This window comes from Echiichthys vipera (assembly GCF_963691815.1).
Source record: "Echiichthys vipera genome assembly, chromosome: 2".
NCBI classification, from domain to species: Eukaryota; Metazoa; Chordata; class Actinopteri; order Perciformes; family Trachinidae; genus Echiichthys; species Echiichthys vipera.
In genome coordinates, this window is record NC_139827.1 from 29,695,631 (window position 1) to 29,715,100 (window position 19,470).

Consider the following 19,470-nt stretch of genomic DNA (forward strand, 5'->3'; position numbering starts at 1 on the left):
CCTCAAGAGCTTTCCCTGCGGAAAATATCATTATGCAAATTCTTTATAGTCGAGCCGTAGAAGAGCAGTGATGGACATTTCCTCTAATGCTGATGACAAGTGCCATTGGAAAGTTTCTAAGGGAACCAGCATGGATGGCTCTAGCAATCATCTCATCCACTGCAAACTCAATTAGCAAGCAAAGAGACTCGCTGCTCATAACCCCAGCAGTATTCATGTAGTAGTGTAACATACTAACTCAATTCTCTGTAGGAGTGTATCCATCTCCCTTAATTATTGTTAGTGGCTTGGGCGTCAGAAGATGTTGGTGTGTCTGTGCCGTAGGGAAGAATTTGATCTCTTTGTTTCCACAGAATAGAGTCATCTCCGAGGATGCAGTCACATATCTACTGATACATCCTCGTTGCTCTGACATGTGCATTGAAGGTATCGGGTAGCGCCGACTCTTCGGGCTCGAGCTATCAGCTTTGGATCAGTTGCTGTGTATCAAATTTTAGAATTCCCTCCCCTCCATATCGATGTTATTGTCACTCTCTCGGGCTCCGTCTAATTTGTCTACAGGCACAGCAAAGACTCAGGGCAACACTGGTGTTGACGTTTGAGGGCTTGCTATGAAATTAGCTGTTAAGTAATCTGTGAAACGCAAGCAATACCAGACTCCATACCAAATTTCAGAAAATTAGCTGGTAACAAATCAGATTAGCCATTACCAGATGTACACGCACACCGCCACGTACCACTGACAGGCAAGATGCTGGCATACTCAATTAGATGTCAGAAAGAGTTTTCCAAAAACACTGCCAGCACACTGGCTGTTTTCAAAAACCAACATGCAGTGTTTCTGAAGGTCACAGAAATTGCTGTAATAAAATGTTGAGAGTGGTGTGTGTGTGTGTGTGTGTGTGTGTGTGTGTGTGTGTGTGTGTGTGTGTGTGTGTGTGTGTGTGTGTGTGTGTGTGTGTGTGTGTGTGTGTGTGTGTGTGTGTGTGTGTGTGTGTGTGTGTGTGTGTGTGTGTGTGTGTGTGTGTGTGTGTGTGTGTGTGTGTGTGTGTGTGTGTGTGTGTGTGTTGAGTGGAGGAAGTTCGCTAGCCGCTAATACAGTGTAAGAATTGAAAATGCGCTGTGCCTTCCACCTCAGCTAGGAAGAAGTGTGTGTGTGTGTGTGTGTTTGTGTGTTTGTGGTGAAGATATAACACTTTCAAGCAAAAGCATTGTGTGCATGTACAAAAAGACACGATGAGTGGTTACAGAGGTTTTTCCTGGTCTCTTCTTAAAAAAACAACACTTCAACACTTTTGTAGAATATGCTTATATGGTTTCTGTCTTTCTGAGAGTGAGATGAGAAGATCTCTGTCTGTGTGGTACTTGGCTGGCTGATTAGTGTTTAGCGAACAACAGTCGGGCATATCGAAGTCTTGTCATCAGAGTGAGGTAGCCATGTGGGATATAATTGTGTCTATACATACAGTAGACAAACTTATGCTTATACTTTCCTTGCTCTCTTTCCAAGAGTGAAATGAGAAAGAGACACAGATTTCATTCCTGTGTGTTAAGGTGCTAACGTTGCTGGAGTCGGGATGGGATTAGCCTAGCTTTAGCATAACAACTAAAGAAAGACAACCCGTGGACTAACAAATTGTCCTTTGTTTATCTGTACACAAACAGAGAGGTAAAGACAAGATACAGCATGCTATTAGCATTTGTGAGCTGTAGAGTTGTCTGCGTCTTTAATAACTTTGGTTTGAGCTAGACTTGGCTAATCTAACCACATCTTGATTCTAGCTCTGGATTTATACTGCATCCATTTAAATAGCCTAAATTAGCAGATTTTAAGGATGTTATGGATTTGGATATGTTCATTAGCAGGTGAATACAGTTATAAATACACCTTTCAAAGCTTCTTTTTAATGAGCTGAATCCATTGTATTAATATTGGATTTTATTTAGATATATCTGCCTGCATTTTCCAAACACTCCTGTAATTCTCTTCAGACTGCAGACTGACATGAACGGTCTGTATATTAAGAACATTTCAGTTCAAGAAAAATTAACCTAGGAAAAGTATTTCTTATTGTTTTTTCTAGCACTAAGTAATACGACTAAATGAGAATCCAGACAAAATATGACCAGTCCATTAAAGGCTGTTTACATCCTTTATAAGTGTCCCAGTCGGCTGCTCAGTCAGTGTGTTTCATGCAGCCCAATGCCCAGCCGACATACATGTAATATATCTGTGCTTAAAAAGAAGCAGGGGAGTGCCGTTTGTTGTTATCTGTGCAGTCTGAGACAAAACAAAAGGATGACAGAGGAGAAAAAATGTTTTGTCCTCTATACACTCTGTGGAAATGACATCCTGTTGGTGAAGTTTCTTGCTGCTCAGCGTCCTTCAGATCTTAAGTCCTCTGTATTTGCCTTCCCATCCTCTCTTTGCCATCTTTTTCCCACTTTTCACCTCCAGTGTATCTCCTCTCTCTCTCTCTCTCTCTCTCTCTCTCTCTCTCTCTCTCTCCCTCCCTCCCTCCCTCCCTCTCTCGCTCTCTCTCTCTCTCTCTCTCTCTCTCTCTCTCTCTCTCTCTCTCTCTGTCTCTCTGTCTCCCTCTCTCTCTCTGTCTCTCTGTGTCTTTCTCTGGCTTTAACTCAAATTAGTGTGTTATTGATGACTTGCTCTGTCTTTCTGACTTCTGCTATTCTGGCTTCAGTCCTTCTCTTGCTTCATAGAAGCCAAATATCTCTCTCTCTCACTCTCTCTCTCTCTCTATCTCACACACACACACACACACACACACACACACACACACACACACACACACACACACACACACACACACACACACACACACACACACACACACACACACACACACACACACACACACACACACACACACACACTCGCACTGTTGGCCTCATCCCAGCCGGGATCGGAGGCCCTGTGTGGCCCCTCCTGTCTCCCTGCTGGCTGCTTGCTGTGTAATCAGTCATAGTAGAGCAGACACCCCATCCATCATGGAGGCTAAGCTCCCTTCATCGCTCTGGCCCATAACCCACAGCACACCTGTCAACAGCGGCCCATATCACTACATCTGACTTTGCACCGTCTCTTTGACTGTGAGACCAAAACTTTAGTTCCTAGAGAAAAATGTTTTTAAAATGCATTTACCCCGAGTTCATCATCCACTAATCCTCTATTTTATCTTCCAGGTTTCCTCAAATTTAGCATTTTTATTAAACAGTAAATAGTAGCCAATATCATCAAGTCTGATTTAACGGATTTACTGTTGGGTTATATTTTCTCTGTCAGAGTGATTTAATAGGAAGCCACTGGAAACCTTTTCTCAGGCTCCAAGACTGATACACTACTCCTTGAGGATAGGGCCTGGTGTGTTTAAATGTATTCTGAATGTTTGCGTTAATTTACTTGATAGCATCTTAGTGATATGTATGAAAAGAGCTGTTTAAATGCATAAGCTGTATAAAAAATTGACATAAGTCACCCAGTGGTGTCTGAAAGGCCAAAATGAAGCTCAAAGTGGGTGGAGCCGGCGGGTCTGGGCGTCGACATCTTGACAGGGCCTGACTCCGCTTGCTCCCGGCTTATCCAAAAAAGTGCAAAGAGGTGGAGCGCAGTGGACCTAAGGTGGGTCGAATGAAGCCTATCTCAAAGCGCCAAGCTAGCGAAAACTAAGAAGCTGGACTCGGGGTTCCCTGGGCAGTTTCCACCACAAATAGAATCTAATTCTGGGGAAAACACTGCACTTGATACATGTCTAACAAAAAATTGGAAGCAAATCGATTCACCTGAATTTAGATTTCACGGACATATCAACAATGATTATAATTAATCAAGATAATGACCTTTGGATTCGATTGCATATTTATGCTTTTCCCACATAGAAGACAAAGTCTGCAGGGACCTGAAATTTGAACTTTACTGCTGTTGACAGCGCTGTGCAAGATTATTGTCCTGAATATGACTGTTGAAAAATATTAATACTAACATAAACAAAATAATACTTGAATTTCACTCACTGAAAGAAAACTGGAGCACATACTTCCTGAATGTTCCTTTAGTCAAAATAAACGCACAACAATTCCCGAAAAAAAAAATGAAAACGTCCATCCATTCAGTTTAGTGTCCATGCACCAATACCACAAACACAGCTGAGAAGTGAGGTAGTGGTGGCACTAGCAGGGCGGACAGGCAGCTAGCAGTTAATGTTAGCCACCTGTGATGGCAGCCACCTGTCAATCAAAGCAGCCACACCCTTATATCATGCAGAACTTTAAGCCTTAATATGATTTAAATGTGTGAGTGCGCCTGATTGGATAATTGGGATCTCTGCTTGCCATTTCACTAACAGTTGGGCTGCGTTCACTTGTAATCTGAAAGCGGGAACCTCCACTTCTGAGTCAGGCTTGTAGTAAGGGTGCGTGCGTGCGTGCGTGTAGCTGTATCTCTTCATTTAAAAATCACATTGGAATAGGAAGCTCATATAAAACATCCCACAGCTCCAAATGTGTGGCCATGACAGTTAAGTCACATAGAGGTTAAATAATAAAGAGAGAGTGTGATGCCTCCACAGCAGGGTTAATAGTTTGCTTCAGTTGGATGCTATTTGTATTGGCACTCTGTACTTTTTTGACTTTGATTTTTGTCTCCTTGCCTCCGCAGATAGCTGCTCTGCAGAAAGGAGGAGACAGCTTCCCACTCACAGCCGCCTCAGGCAAAGTGCTTGGAAAGGTGCGGCAAAGGACAGAAACAAAAAATAGAAACAAATACTTTTAACAACGGTGTTGTTGTGTTGCTGCTGACTTCAAAGCACACCCACCCTGCTTAAAGTCAAACTCAACAAAATGTGTATGACACTCACAATCAAAAAGAAGGAGAGATGTGGAAAAGTTACTTTGGACGTTTCTTTATGTGTCCAGGCATTGCGAAGTTCCGACAAAAGCTCTAAGCCTGTGTACGTGTCTGTTGGCCACAAGATCAATGTGGACACAGCTGTACGCCTCACACACTCCTGCTGCCGCTACCGTGTCCCAGAACCCATCAGACAGGTACACAAACACATACACACACACACACACACACCATCCAAAAGGCAGACCAAGAAGCAAGAGGTTCAATGATCAGATAAAAGCTGAACTCATCAGTTGGGAAGCAGAGCGAGCAGCGCTCATCACTTGTGTAACAGTTTCCTGCTGTGAAGCAGGGAGGCGTGAACGTCATGCTGTGTTTCAGCAGCAGCGCCTGAGAGACTTGTAAGAATACAGGGAACAATGTATGCAACCAAATTAGGGATGCGATTTAAAAAAATTTTTTATTCCAGTAGCAATGCAGAAAACCATGTTTCAGACATCAATACAATGTTAATTGGCAGGGACTGGTCCTACGAAGCCAAAGCGTGACCAGTGGTGCAAAAAGGGGGGGACGTAGGGGAACCTTTACTAGAAAACCGGAGGAAAAGTCTGGAGGAAACAGCGTTCCCTCTCAGATTTAAAAAATGTATTTAATGTTTCTTTTTACTTGTGGAATCATATCGCTGTATTACACCGTTTCATTTTGCTGAACAAATCTGATCGCACCAAGAATCCACACTACAGCCTGGACAGCCAAAGGGAAGGTGACTTACAGGATCCCCAGCATTTTCAGGCGATTACAGACTGGCTAAGAGGTAAGCTGTCGACATCAACCATCGATGGTTTGCTTTCTAATTTCTAACTCTAACATCACAGCGTCTTTAACATACCTAGGCGTGTTAAGTTACATTAATCTTGATTCTTTGATGAGCCCGGCTTTGTGTTCAAATTCGTACCGCTTCGTCTCAGTTGAATTGCTCATCACAGGCACTGCCAATGTTTAGCCAGACAACTCCTATTACAAATGTTTAGTGCAGCAGCAGAAGATAGTTAGAGTTTGGCGTCTAGACTCTGACCTCATCACTCCCTGCAGATAGTTTACACAAGATACTGGGGAGTGATGATTAAAAATGTAATGTTAACCCCCCCCCCCCCCCCCCCCCCCGTCGGAGCCTGCAGGGTGATGCGGGGGTGGGGATGGGGCTGAAAGAGCAGTAAAGCAGCAGCGTTGACAAGGCAGAGGAAGAGATGCGGAATTTTTGCAGCTTTCATAAATTGCCAAATCAGGAGGGTTTGTACATGGAAGATAATATTGAGGCATGTGCCATGAATATAAAGCAGCACGGCTTGTGATGACTGCCTAAACTCGCTCACAGGCATGGTATCATCAACGGCACGACTTGAGCTTTCAAACGATGCTAGGTGTGAATAAAGTATGCAGGCTCTATTTATGAAAAACAACAGGTGTAACTGTTTTGTGTGGGTGAACTGATGTTGAGTAAACCAAATCACTGTTGATTAATGCAATACAGTATGTAATGAAAATACCTAAACTGATATTAGATTTACTTGCAACGATCAAAAGTACTCTTTTTGGCAATATGTATCATTTGTGAATGTTTTTTTTCTTAAAAAACATAGCCTCCAAGTATATTAATATGAACTATTATTTCTCATTGTCTTGATTTGTCTCTTACAGAAAAGAGAACTGAGGAGACAGAAAAGAGTGGAGAGGAAGACAGCACGAGAGCAGCAGACCAGAGAAAAGTAGAACATGACAACAATCTACAACAATCAGGGGGATTCAACCAGTCAGCTCTTTCATTTTAAACCCTAAGAATGTCAGATATTATTGCACTTTTATTTGTTTTATAAAAATCTGTGAATGTGAAAAACTTCCTAAGTAATTATAATTTTCTGGATTTGTATGGGGTTCCCCCACTCTGACCTGGGCATTTCCATCACTGAGTTTGATGGTGGAGGCTAAGGCAGAAAAGGGGATTGTTTGTTTGCATAATGCAATGCTGTTGCTGTTGCTATTATCCTGAAAATATATTTGCACCGACAACAGGTCGGTGAGTTAAAAGTGTAAGGTGAAGTTGATGGCACGGTAACATTATAATATATAACTATCATTAAATACTGTTTCTCATATTGCTCTGCTCACTCACTGAGAACCTCTTTTAGTCACGATCTATCTATCTATATTTAGTTCAAGACTATGTCAGCTAGTTGTATCAGCCAAATACAAACTTATATAATCCGCGGTATATTTACCTTGAATATTGGTCGGCATGCATGGCCATCATTATTTCAGCTCATTTTTAAGCCAAACGTTGAAGCGCTAACAAGATAACAGACACTTTGTTCTGATGGGATGATTCATGTTTCAGCAGGACAGTAACAGTAAGCAAGCAGCCAATGCAACATTTGAGTACCCGCTAAGCAACTAAATGACAGCCCTTGATGTTTACAGACAAATCTGAGACACAGAGTGACAAATGAAAAGGAACAATGGCAACATGTCCACATACCTTAAAAAAAACATACTAGGTTGATCCCAATGACTACCGAAACAGCATTTATGATTGTTCTAATTAACATTATTTTAGACACGTGAAAGTAACATGCAGAGATGTGGACTTTTGCAGCCAGTCTGGGGGCATTGTCTTGCATGATAATTGTGGGCTGATTGGGAGACAGTTGCAGTGGAGGTGTTGCATGTTGCTGAAGGGGGTTCACGTAATCATTTTCATTCACCCTGCCATGCAGCTGCACAAGAGGCCCAACTCCTGCTGCAGAAAACATCCACCCAACCCATGACACTTCATCCTCCACATTTAACTGACTTTTTTTACACACTTTGGGTTCAGTCTTTCCCCAGTCCTACGCCCAACATAATGTTTCCATCAGACCCAAATTAATTGAACTTTAGCAATGTTATGTCATTTTCATCAATTAACAAAATGCAGGGGCTGAACAGAAGATGCATCAAATCAATATTTGGTGTGACCACCCTTTGCTTTCAAAAGCATCAATTCTTCTAGGTACACTTGCACACAGTTTTTGAAGGATTTCGGCTGGTAGGTTGTTCCAAACATCTTGGAGAACTAACCCCAGATCTTCTGTGGATGTAGGCTTCCTCAAATCCTTCTGTCTCTTCTTGTAACCCCAGACAGTCTGGATTATGTTGAGGTCAGGGCTCTGTAAGGGCCATACCATCACTTCCAGGACTTCTTGTTCTTCTTTACGCTGAAGATAGTTCTCTGACATTGGCTGTATGTTTGGGCTCGTTGTCCTGCTGCAGGATAGCTTTGGGGCCAATCACACGCCTCCCTGATGATATTGCATGATGGATAGGTATCTGCCTGTATTTCTCAGCATTGACACTATTAATCCTAACCAAATCTACAACTCCATTTGCAGAAATGCAGTCCCAAACTTGCAAGGAGCCTATTATATGCAAATCTCTCTCTCTCTCTCTCTCTCTCTCTCTCTCTCTCTCTCTCTCTCTCTCTCTCTCTCTCGTGCTCGCTTGGAGGTTGTGGCAAAATCGGACTAGTTTATCTGACAGAGTGTAGTCAGCTATGTGGGTACAGAAAATCAGTGTCAGTTTCAAAGTTTTCATGTGTAGTGTCAGATGTCATGTCTGAGAAGACATTCAGGGGGAGTTTTGAACTGATACCTCTTTTCCTTTCTGCCACTAGGCTGTGCTGTGCTTCTGCTGTTCAGCTTGCTTTTACATCCACTGCACAGAAAACACACTTTCACACACATGCATCTCAAAATCAGTTTTTCTTTCTCCAGGGGAGCTGCAGTGGCTAACTCATCCCCCTTTGTGTGTGTGTGTGTGTGTGTGTGTGTGTGTGTGAGTGTGTGTGTGTGTGTGTGTGTGTGTGTGTGTGTGTGTGTGTGTGTGTGTGTGTGTGTGTGTGTGTGTGTGTGTGTGTGTGTGTGTGTGTGTGTCGTCAAAGTGTAAGTGTGATGTGTTTAGCTGGTGGGAGGAGGAGGCTGCAGGTAAACGTGGACATCAGAGAGAACTAGGGTCACACTCACCTTCCTCTGTCCAATCATCGGCACCTATGTGTTTTTATGGCTTTTCTCTCTATCCAATTGTTTTCCTTTCTCTCCCTGACATTCACATTCCCATTTTTCTCCCCATATCCCACTTTTTCCCTGTGTTCTCTCCATCTCTCTCTTCTTTCACAGATATTTTCTAGTCTCTTTACTGCTGACATCACAGGAATAAAAACCCCTTACAGGTCCAGTTCTGGTGAGAGTCATGTTCGGAGTTGAACTCTGTGTTTATGTTGCTTTTGCGTGGCCACAGCAAGATTTATGTCTCTCAGGCCTGAGCAACCACTGCCAAAACTTGTGTCAAAAAACTCAAAAAGCATGTCAAATTAAAGGCAAAAAAATGAACGTGTCCTCCAAGTGTGCTGGTCCACCAGATGCCTCCAGAAGAGCTTTAACGCTTCTTGTTTTTGATTGTACAAGTCTCTGAAACTCTGCTGGAGGCATGAACAGCATTTTGATGATGGTGGTGTTGGTCACTCCAAAATTTCCTATGGGTGTCCAGTTGGGTTGTCTGATATTTATCACATCATTCAGTGAGTTCTCATACCATGCACGAAAACTGAATCTGCATTCAGTGTGTTTCTCCACAAATATATTCATCTTTTTCCTTTGATGTGTCACCTCACTGTATGTGAAAGAAACAGAGGTAATAGTGTGTATTAAATCAAAGTCAAGAAACACACATAACATGTTTAATATTAAAGCAAAGTGTTGCTGGATTGATGGTTGCATTAAGAGTTTGTTTTACCATTGACCTAATTAATCAATCAATCAATCAATCAATCACTCAAACTACTGATTATACACATAAAGGTCAGGTCAGTAATGGGGAGTACTACTCAACTTTGTCAAATTGATGTCATCAGATTAGACTTGGGGTCAACTTCATAACACAACCCCTGCATTACAAACTGTGCATACGATTTGAAAGATGTTTACAAGGCATTGTATCTTATAAAAATATACTATATTGGTTCCATTTTGCCAGAGTTTTCAACATTTGACACTCAGGGCCAACCCAAACACAACATTCACTCCTCTTGGTAACAAAGTTTGCTTAATTTTGCAACTTCAAGTATTTTAATTGCCCCCACGAGCTGCGTATCACAGCAACCGCTACAGCTGTTTCCGTGTGCAGGTTGGTAAACGGGCCAAATCAGCTGCCAAACTATAGTAACTAACCTTTAGTAGTTGTCAGAACACTGGCATACTCCTGGCTCTTTCATTTCACCTTTATTTTTGCCGCACATCTCTCCATCCCCACCCCCTACAACAGAATCAAAAACTCTGACTGTAAAAAAAAAAAAAAAAACACTTACTTCAGGATGTTTCAACCTTCATAAGGTAATTCAGATAATGTTTGTATATCTGGTGCCTGTGTTAAGATAGTTATCTTCATCCAAGATCTTCACAAGAAACAATTCAACATGTTAGAACATTTACACACGTAAAGGAAACAGTAAAAGAAGAGAGACAGACAGTCCAGCTATATCCATAACCAATTCCACCTTAATCAAGGATTGTGTGAAACAGCAACATGTTGTCGTCAGGAAAGTTTGTAAGACCTGTTAAATGTGTTCAAAAAAGGGGATGGTCATTTGTTGCCTCGGTAATTTGTCTATACGAATTTTACCCGATAACCACCTGATAACATCTCTAATAAAGTGAGTACAAGTGATTGACAGTGAGCTGAGTTTTGTCTTTCATTCATATGAACTTGTCAATAAAATTAAAGAAAGCGGCAAAAGCTCATATATGAGAAACGGAAGAAAAAGAATGTGAAAAATGATAAATGTGTTTATTCATTATCAACACTTTTTTAGTGATGAGTTTTCTGTTGATCACCTAAACAATGAATTGACTTACTGTTCGAGCAGGCAGGTATTACTTTTAGTTTTAGTGCTCAGTAACCATGACTTGCAGAGGTGAAGTGATCTCCTGCTTTGTCACGGTGTCACAGCAGCTGGGTGTTCTAAAAAGTACAAATGAACCTCTTCTCTTCCCCTTCTCCTCTACCCCTCTCTTGACTATCTAATAAGATCCTCTCACTTTACATCATGACTGGAACAAACCCCTCCTCCCACAGCTTGAGAGATTCACAGAGAGAAAGATGAAAGGAAAAGATTACATCATGGTTGGATTCTGCAGTGAAGGCTCATGTGTGAAAGCACTGCAGCAGAATCTTACATTCCACAGTGGAGAGCTCAAACACACATAGAGTATACACATACAGACACAAACACACACAACTCAGACTGATTCACGCCCGGTCTCAGTCACACTCCTCACACCATTAAATTCTCACACTCCTTCTTTATTCCCACGCGTCACCTGCGTGTGATGGGAAGTAGAAGGCAAGCTGACACCTGCCTCAATTCATTCCTCAGAGGTCGGAGGGTGGACGCTGACGACAGGGGGATGCATTAGTGGCCACTCCATCCCTGTGGAAGCCCACTGTGGGTCATGGTTCATCGTCTCATTCATAGGAAGCTTTTGCTGGTCATCATCTGAGGCAGGACTGACTCTCATATGAGATCATAATATACAGAGGAGATCAACATTAGTGAACAAATTATAAATACGTAATTTATTGTGAAATACTGTAATTTTTTATTCTTCAGAATTTGATACAATGTGCCTTGGTTATTTAAAAAAACATGCTAGTACAGCAGTGCTAAAGCCACAGTAGATATTCTATCAAATTCTTAAAACTGTGTTTCATAATAATAATAATAATAATAATAATAATTCATTTTACTTATATAGCACTTTTCAGTGACCCAAAGACATTTACAATGACATGAAAACAAACAAAACAAAAAGCAAAAATAATGACAGTGAGGGTGGGACAAGACAGTAAACAGAAGCAACAATTAATGTGGCATAAATAATAATACTAAAAATAACAGTACAGACAGAAACAGAGCAAGTACAGAGACAGTTCAGTAGGGGCATGGTTGTGAGGAGGGATTGGAGAATGTAGGGGGCGGCTGTGGAGAGTAGAGAGGGGGAAGGCGAGGGGAGAAGACGGGTGAAGATGGTTAGGGGTAGGGGAGGTCACAAGCTTGGGAAAAGAGGAAGGTTTTTAGGTGGGATTTGAATGTGGGGAGTGAGGGGGAGACGCGGACAGGTTGGGGGAGAGAGTTCCAAAGTCAGTCTGGAGGCTGGAACGGTCAGGATGAGAGTGGAGGAGGATCGGAGGGGCCGGGAGGGGCGGTGGGGGATGAGGAGGTCAGACAGGTGGGGGGGGGGGGACTTTGAAGGTGAGGAGGAGTATTTTGAAATTGATGTGTTGTTTGATGGGGAGCCAGAATCACATATTTGTACTTTGCTCTCTAATTTTGATCTCCAGCTCATATGTGCAGATGTCACTACAAGTCTCAGAGTGACAAAGCTCCAGCAGTGGATGAAAGGGCTCATGTTGCAGTGACAAACAACACGGTCAGATTCACACTGCAGGCTTAAGTTTCACAATTCGGATTCATTTTGCTCATGTGTGACTCTTTGAATAGCAAAATGTAGTCCTAAATCAGATACAGATCCGATTCTAGGAATCCATGTGACTTTTACGTCACTCACTGACTCACCGGCTCCTGTTGACAGCCAATATAACCCAACTCCTACACACTCTCTCTGGGAGATGGGTCGCTTGAACTATGGGTCTTGCTGTGAGAGGCTTGTGAAGAGGTGCTCGCAGATAGTTCAAAGTAAAAATTCATGAATTGATTTGAATGAATTGCTAAGGTAGCATTACTGCTAAAATTATTTTAGTCAGTACACATAAAACATGCACATGTTTACAATTTGTCTGTAGGCAAACAAATGCCTCTACCCTAAACATACAAATATGTCTATGAAGAACAAAGTTTCCAATAATAAATGAATGATGAATAGCTTTCGATTTGTGTTCAAATGAAGCAGGTTTTGAATCAAAGTAGAAAAAAAAGAAATAGCTCACAAGCATCACAAGAGTTGCTTACTGAACGTGTAGATACTCAACTATCCAGACGAACAGACTTTCCTTTCATTTATTTTGTTCTTTGTTTAGTGTAGAGTTTAGGCAACTTTGATAATAGATAAATCTTTTAAAGGACCTATTATGCTTAAACCTATTTTCTGTCAAACATATAATGTAACAATGTCGGATGCTCATGTTACACATGGCCAAAGCTTTAAATAATGAAGTCAATGTATGTAAAAATAATCCCAGAGAGCAAAAAACGGCACCTCTGCAGTGTTAATATTACATTCCATGCTAACGCCAGGGAAACCAGTACTTGCTGATGTTGTCCATTTCTCCACAATGTTGTCCCACATTGCTGGAACATGTTCAACTGTGTAGTTTTTGGTTCAGCACCCTTTACTGGTCATTTTTTCCCCTGGAGTTGGATGTTGGGTAAAGATGTGGTCATTGTTGTGCTCTATTCACATATGATGACACTGCAAGATTACATGATCTTTGACGAATATACGTTTGATTTAATTATTTATTTATTTTTATAGAATAAAGGCCTTTACCTAATTATCTAAATGACTATTTGTTTGTTTTCTCAAGGTGTTCCTTCCACCAGTTGGCTTAAAGTTTGTGGTCCTGCGATTGGATAATTAAGCCAACATCTATGTACGGTCATGTAGACAAAAACTCATTAAGTAAATATTCTGGTAACAGCAAGTTTTGTCACCTTTATTCAAGCTGTGCTATGACTCACCTACTTTTTCCTGGAAAATTTCAAGAAAGCACAGTTAAATCGTCAAATTAAGCCTTACCAAGAGAGTAACTTTCCCCTCCTACGTGTTCGACTTTGAAACATTCAACCCTGCAGTCAGAAGCTCTCTCTTCTGACCTCTGTGCTCACACTCATTGTACAGCATCACAGTCCATCCACAGCCACACATAAAAGCCTGTACATATACCCACAACGAAAGCACGTGCAGTACATGTGCTGTACACACACACACACACACACACACACACACACACACACACACACACTCCTGTCTTCCGTCTTCCTTCCTTTCCTTCCCAGTCAGTTAAAAGCTCTAATGGACAGCTCTGGAATTGAAACCTAATTCTCTCTAAGCTAATGTTCCTTGACAAACACACTCTGTCAGTCCTGCTCATTTGGAATTAGCAGGCCTGTCTGTTGGCTCTTTACAAAAAAAAATGATTAAAAAAAGAATGGTTGTAATGGGAACACATATTACATTTCTCACAAGTCAACGGCAAAAAAAAAGCATTAGACTCTCTATTTTCCTCCCCCCCTTGCTTCCTTGAGATTTAATACTAAGAAATAAATGAATACCTTTTTGAAATGTAATTGATTTGTGCTCCCCTGACGCATGTACTGTTATTGTTGTGTTTGTATTGTTTTATGTCTAAGTCTTGTGTTATGCTATGTTACGTTAAACCATAAAATGTAAATTAAAAAAAAAAAGTAAACGGCAAGAAAAAAAACATTTTTGTCAAAAATATGTGATGTTAAAAAATAAACAAGAGCTTATATTTAGTCCTCAGTATTTACACTTAACTCTAACTCCCGGCTGTGGTGTGTTGTTTATGGTTTTCAGAACCATGCATGTTTTGTATTCTGCGAAAGGCTCAAAGGAAATGAACGTATATGTGGTCATGTGATTTATTAACCTGTATATACTTCCAGCCACTGTTTCAGATCATCTGGATTCATCTCATTACTTTTGATGATTCCGTCCAGTATTTTTTGTAATGCTTGAAACTGGGCTCTAGTATTACTTCTCAAAATCCCCTCTGCTCTGGACGCTTTCTTTTTTTCCATCAGGAAATATAACAAAACCCTGCTTTTACAAGTTTAAAGGTAGATTTATAAGCAATATAATGCACCCATGCTCATTCAATGCATTAAGGCCCGTATCAGACGGAACCCTTTTTAATTGTTTTCAACAAGAGTGAGGCTTACCTTGTATCAATTCTCACGATAACACAAGCTCACACAAGAATTGCAGGTTCACATGTCACTCAAATATCCATCTTATCAGGCTCCAACCAATGCATTGCTGTTTAGCTTTAAAGTGAGTCAGACAACCAGCATCCTATGAGGAGCTTCTGGCAGTTAAGGATGTGGGGTGGTCACAGGATGAGTACGATACAAGAGGTGTCCGCTCATTTAAAACAACAATGGTGGCCTCTAAAGAAGTTAGCTTCAATAGCAACAGTTGAAAGAAGAGAACGGCCCTAAAGGCTTTTCTCTTCTTTCCTTATTGACTTTTGCCAGAGTTTGATACAGATGGTTCATCTAATCACCTGCCAGGTATGTTTTGAAAGTGCCTGCTCTTTCCCAATCAGTTTCTAATGACACCTCCTTAGATGGTTCTGTGACACAAACCATCAGGTCTCCACTGCCTTTGGACTTGATTTTGACGTGGATCGATTAAAGCTGAAGTTGGTAAAGTAAAGCTTAAACTTTTTATGAAAAATGTATAATATCAGAAACTGTCACTATATCCTGACAGCACAACACATCGATCCGTGACAGAATCATGTACCTCTAGACTGGGTATCCCCACCTCATTCTGCCGGCCATTTGAATTTGCTCTGCAACTGGGTCTGGAAAAGAGCAGGTCGATTCCTCCTGTTTCCTATCCCTTTTTTCTAGATCAAATCACCAAGCTGGCGACAGATGACAGAGAAGCGTCGCATGCAGTTTTGTGTTTACAATTTACATTCATTATGGTGGCCACCAAAGTGCAGCAACCGCTGCATTAACGTGCAGCGGTTGCGGTTGTTGAAAATTATTTCAGTGCCAAGTTAAATTGGAAAACTGAGCAGAAACTCGACCCGGAGCAATTCCTCCACAGAAAGGATGCATTTGCTTTACTGCCGACTGGTTTTGGTCAAAGTTAATTATACCAGTAAGCCCCGCTGGTGGCCAAACGAATTTCATCCGGATCATTCGTGTGATTAGTTGAAGGCCTGACCCTTTGAACTACGCCCGTCTCTTATGCAGAAGAAGCAGCCTTCCCAGACCAATGTGCAATCGTAGATTGAACTTGGTCTGGCAATAGTCAGGCTAATGTAGCTCTGCATCAGCTCTGCATTGAGATACTTCTCTCTGTGTGCTGCAAATGGCATCTGCTATCCACCGCAACTGACAACCAATCAGAGCAGAGGAGTCTCTGACGTAGTGTCAATAACTGCTCATGAACTCCGATCAAACTGTGAAACTAGGCAGTGCTGATCAAATATGACTCAAGAGTCTGTTACTTGTATAATTCTTGATAATGATGATGTCTTAAAAGCATCTCAGAATACAAAAGGGGGGGGACCATTTGGTCACCATGACGCACCTAGAACACATACCACGTAGACACATGGTCCCCGTCCTGTGACCTTCTACTACACATCCATACATGCAACAGTCTACACATCCACACAAGAGTCTCTTGGGCTACATTTGGTCCATCGGTCATCATCTCCAGGTTGAAATCCATTACTCTCCAGTCCCCTCCTCCTCCTCCACACACACACACACACACTGATGGGAAGACGTCCACTCGTAATGGGACTCTGAGGAGCTTCCTGAGACGTAAAGTAACAGATCTCTCCTCTCTGTCTGAGTGCTTTGCACTGAGCGGAAGTCACTAATTATGTTCCCCCTCCTTTTACAGCACTCACCTGTATACTATTCATGTACGTTGTTTGGTAGTTTGAAGTTTGTCACGTCTTGCTGTCTTCCAGTTTCCTGGAAGTATCAGAGGGGTTTGACTTGCATTTCTCTTTAGGTGACGCTTATCCATGCTATCATTAAAACAATCTCCCAGCACAGCCTCCTTTGATAAAAACACCCTCCCTCACAGTACTGTAAGGCTCTTTGGATATTGGATGTGTACAATTTCCCCACTAAGATGCAATAAATGTGGCTCCACGCTCCAGTCTACACTTTGGGTTTCCAAACATCCCCCCCTGTGCCAGGCAGGAAGACTCCCAAATTGCAAAAACAGATGGAATTGCAATGTGAGTGATAGGTGATGGAGAGCCCTCGTGCATTGAATAAAAGAGATTGAGGAATGCGTTTATGAGGGGAAAAGAGAAAGCAGAGGCATGCAGAGAGAGAGAGAGAGAGAGAGAGAGAGAGAGAGAGAGAGATTTAAAAAGATATTGCTGATTTGGGTTTTCTTGTGCAAACACTGAAGACCGGGATATATTGTGTAAAAGTGTGTAAAAAGCATATTATTATTATTATTGTTCTTTTTATGTGTTTGCTTTAGCACTGCAGTTTGCAGATGCAAGAATGTATTATGCAGCTCAGCACGACATAACAAAATGTATGTTTTTCTGTGTGTGTGTGTGTGTGTGTGTGTGTGTGTGTGTCTGTGTGTGTCTGTGTGTGTTCTCGTCACCACAACCAGCCTTTGTGTGTCAAGTGTGTGGGGCTTGCTTTTGATGAGGCCAACTTTTTCAACTTCCTCTCACCTCCCGATTCTTTCCGACTTTGTTGGTCCTCACTGTACTGTTTTCCTCTTCTGTTGCCGCCGTCTCTCATCCATCCATCTATCTCCGCCCCCACCCCCTGCTGCTCCATCTCCACTCTTTGAATAATTCAGGCCAAGTGAACGAGTGTATTCTTCGTTGTTGTCACCTCTGCAATAACACAAACAAAGCCCCTATTAGCGAGTAGCACACATACTGATCACACACTTACACATGCTTCCGTGCGACATGCACATGCACACATGCCGATTCTCACAAACAACGCTACCGACAGCTACGGGACTGCTGAGACTCGCTAAATGTGAAAAATGATCCTTAGAGGGATTTCACACCATCACTGTGCTCCACCCTGTCTCTGCTTCCCTATTCCAGTGCTAAATGATAATATAATATATATATAATACTATAATATATATATATATATATATATATATATATATATATATATATAAAATAATAATAATATGACTTTCTTTGTTTTCCAGAGTTACACAAACTGACTGTAAAGTAGGAAGGAGAGAAATAAAACTTCAAGCGCTTGTTTTTGGCCACATTGATCCCCCTTCACTTTTCATTAGCATTGGTTTTCTTGTATATGCTGAGTTTTGTGTTTAGCCAGTCAACGGCATAAATGTGGGGATCAATATAAGCTACTGTTTGGTTATCATTAAGCTGAGATGAAGGCAACAGCACATTTATATAATAGTTAAAGTTACTAGTTTTGAATCTATAGACAACACTAAGTAACATTTCAGTATGTGAGGTTGTAACGGTATGTGATTTTCATGGTATGATAACGGTCTCAGAATATATCGTAGTTTCACAGTATCATGGTCTACGGTATGATACAGTTAATATTATTACTATAAGTTGCAAATATCTGTCCTCTCCATGAACCAAGAGGTTTGGGTGTCCCTGTGAACCTGAGGGATGTGTTGTCCAGAGCCTGGTGCTCCTGGTAGGTCTCCCATGGCAGAGTGGAAGTATGGTTCACCAAGATGCCATGGAATAACAAGGAAGAGGAAAAGAGAGCCTGCCAGTGGGGCTCCCATCTGGAGCCAGGCCAGGCATGAACTGTGGCTTCAAGGGGCGAAAACCCTCGAACACCGTTGTGGACACCAGTGGTTAGGGTAGCTGTCTGACTGAAGAAGGAGTCCTTCCAGGAAATGTTAACCTGGAGGACTCCAGAGGCAGTTGCAAGGCACTGACAGGCCCAAAGGCTTGCAGCCTTGTAGGCGAAGTTCGGAAAAGTCATGGTGAAGGACTTTTGGTCGGCACCAAGGAGGAGGGGAAAAAGGGGAACCATCCAAGCTGTGTACAGTAAGGAGGGACACTGTTAGCCTCAATTGAAGAGGTAATCGGGTGGTGGAAGGAGGACTTTAAGGAGCTCCTGAATCCGACTAACAAGCCCTCTTTTGAAGATGCAGAGCCTCACAGGGATATTCCAAAGTGATGGAAATTAGGGTTTTGCCAATAGATATGCCTTATGATTCCCCTGACCTTTTTTCGCTAGATTTAGATTTGGGTAAGATAGCTGAGTCGGTCAACAATGGTTAACAACCCTTATTAAACAGTCTAAAATGTTTCAATATAATCCTGACAGTGTTTCTCTTATAGTCATTCGGTGCTTATGAGCGCCATTATTAAAATTTCACACAATCCTTAATATCCTCTGCTGTCATGTTTTAATGAGTGGCGAAATCCGTGGCACAGACGTCTGCTGCCCGCTACTGAGCAGCAGAGAATCCATTTTAATCAACAGCTGCTGTAAGGAAGCCGTGCTGCTGGTGTGATCGCGCTGCTCATAGGGAGCAGAGCAGAGGAGAGGCAGGTGAAGTGCACATAACGTTGTCGGTTAACAGGCTCGGTAGTGAATTACATGAGTGCTGACAGATTGTTTTTTTAGTAACAAAAGTAACTGATAACTAAAATATTTAAAGAAACTTTAAAGTGTTATATTGAGAAAAAAACTTTGTTAATGAAGGGATCTTTTCACTCAAAATTTGTCTTCAATGTCATTTTGTAGAAAAAATCGAACCGGAAACTGTATCGGGAACCCAGTATTGTGA

The 19,470-nt window shown here is 41.7% G+C and overlaps 1 protein-coding gene across 1 annotated transcript in view; it reads left to right on the plus strand.

Moving 5' to 3' along the window:
• The window catches only part of LOC310954726 (endonuclease V-like), a 74,632-nt gene that overhangs the window by 14,338 nt on the left and 40,824 nt on the right, over positions 1-19,470 (plus strand). The window contains exons 6-7 of the mRNA XM_083924366.1: positions 4,673-4,741; positions 4,930-5,058. Coding sequence (XP_083780492.1) covers positions 4,673-4,741; positions 4,930-5,058 — 198 coding nt within the window. The remainder of the gene's footprint in view (positions 1-4,672; positions 4,742-4,929; positions 5,059-19,470) is intronic.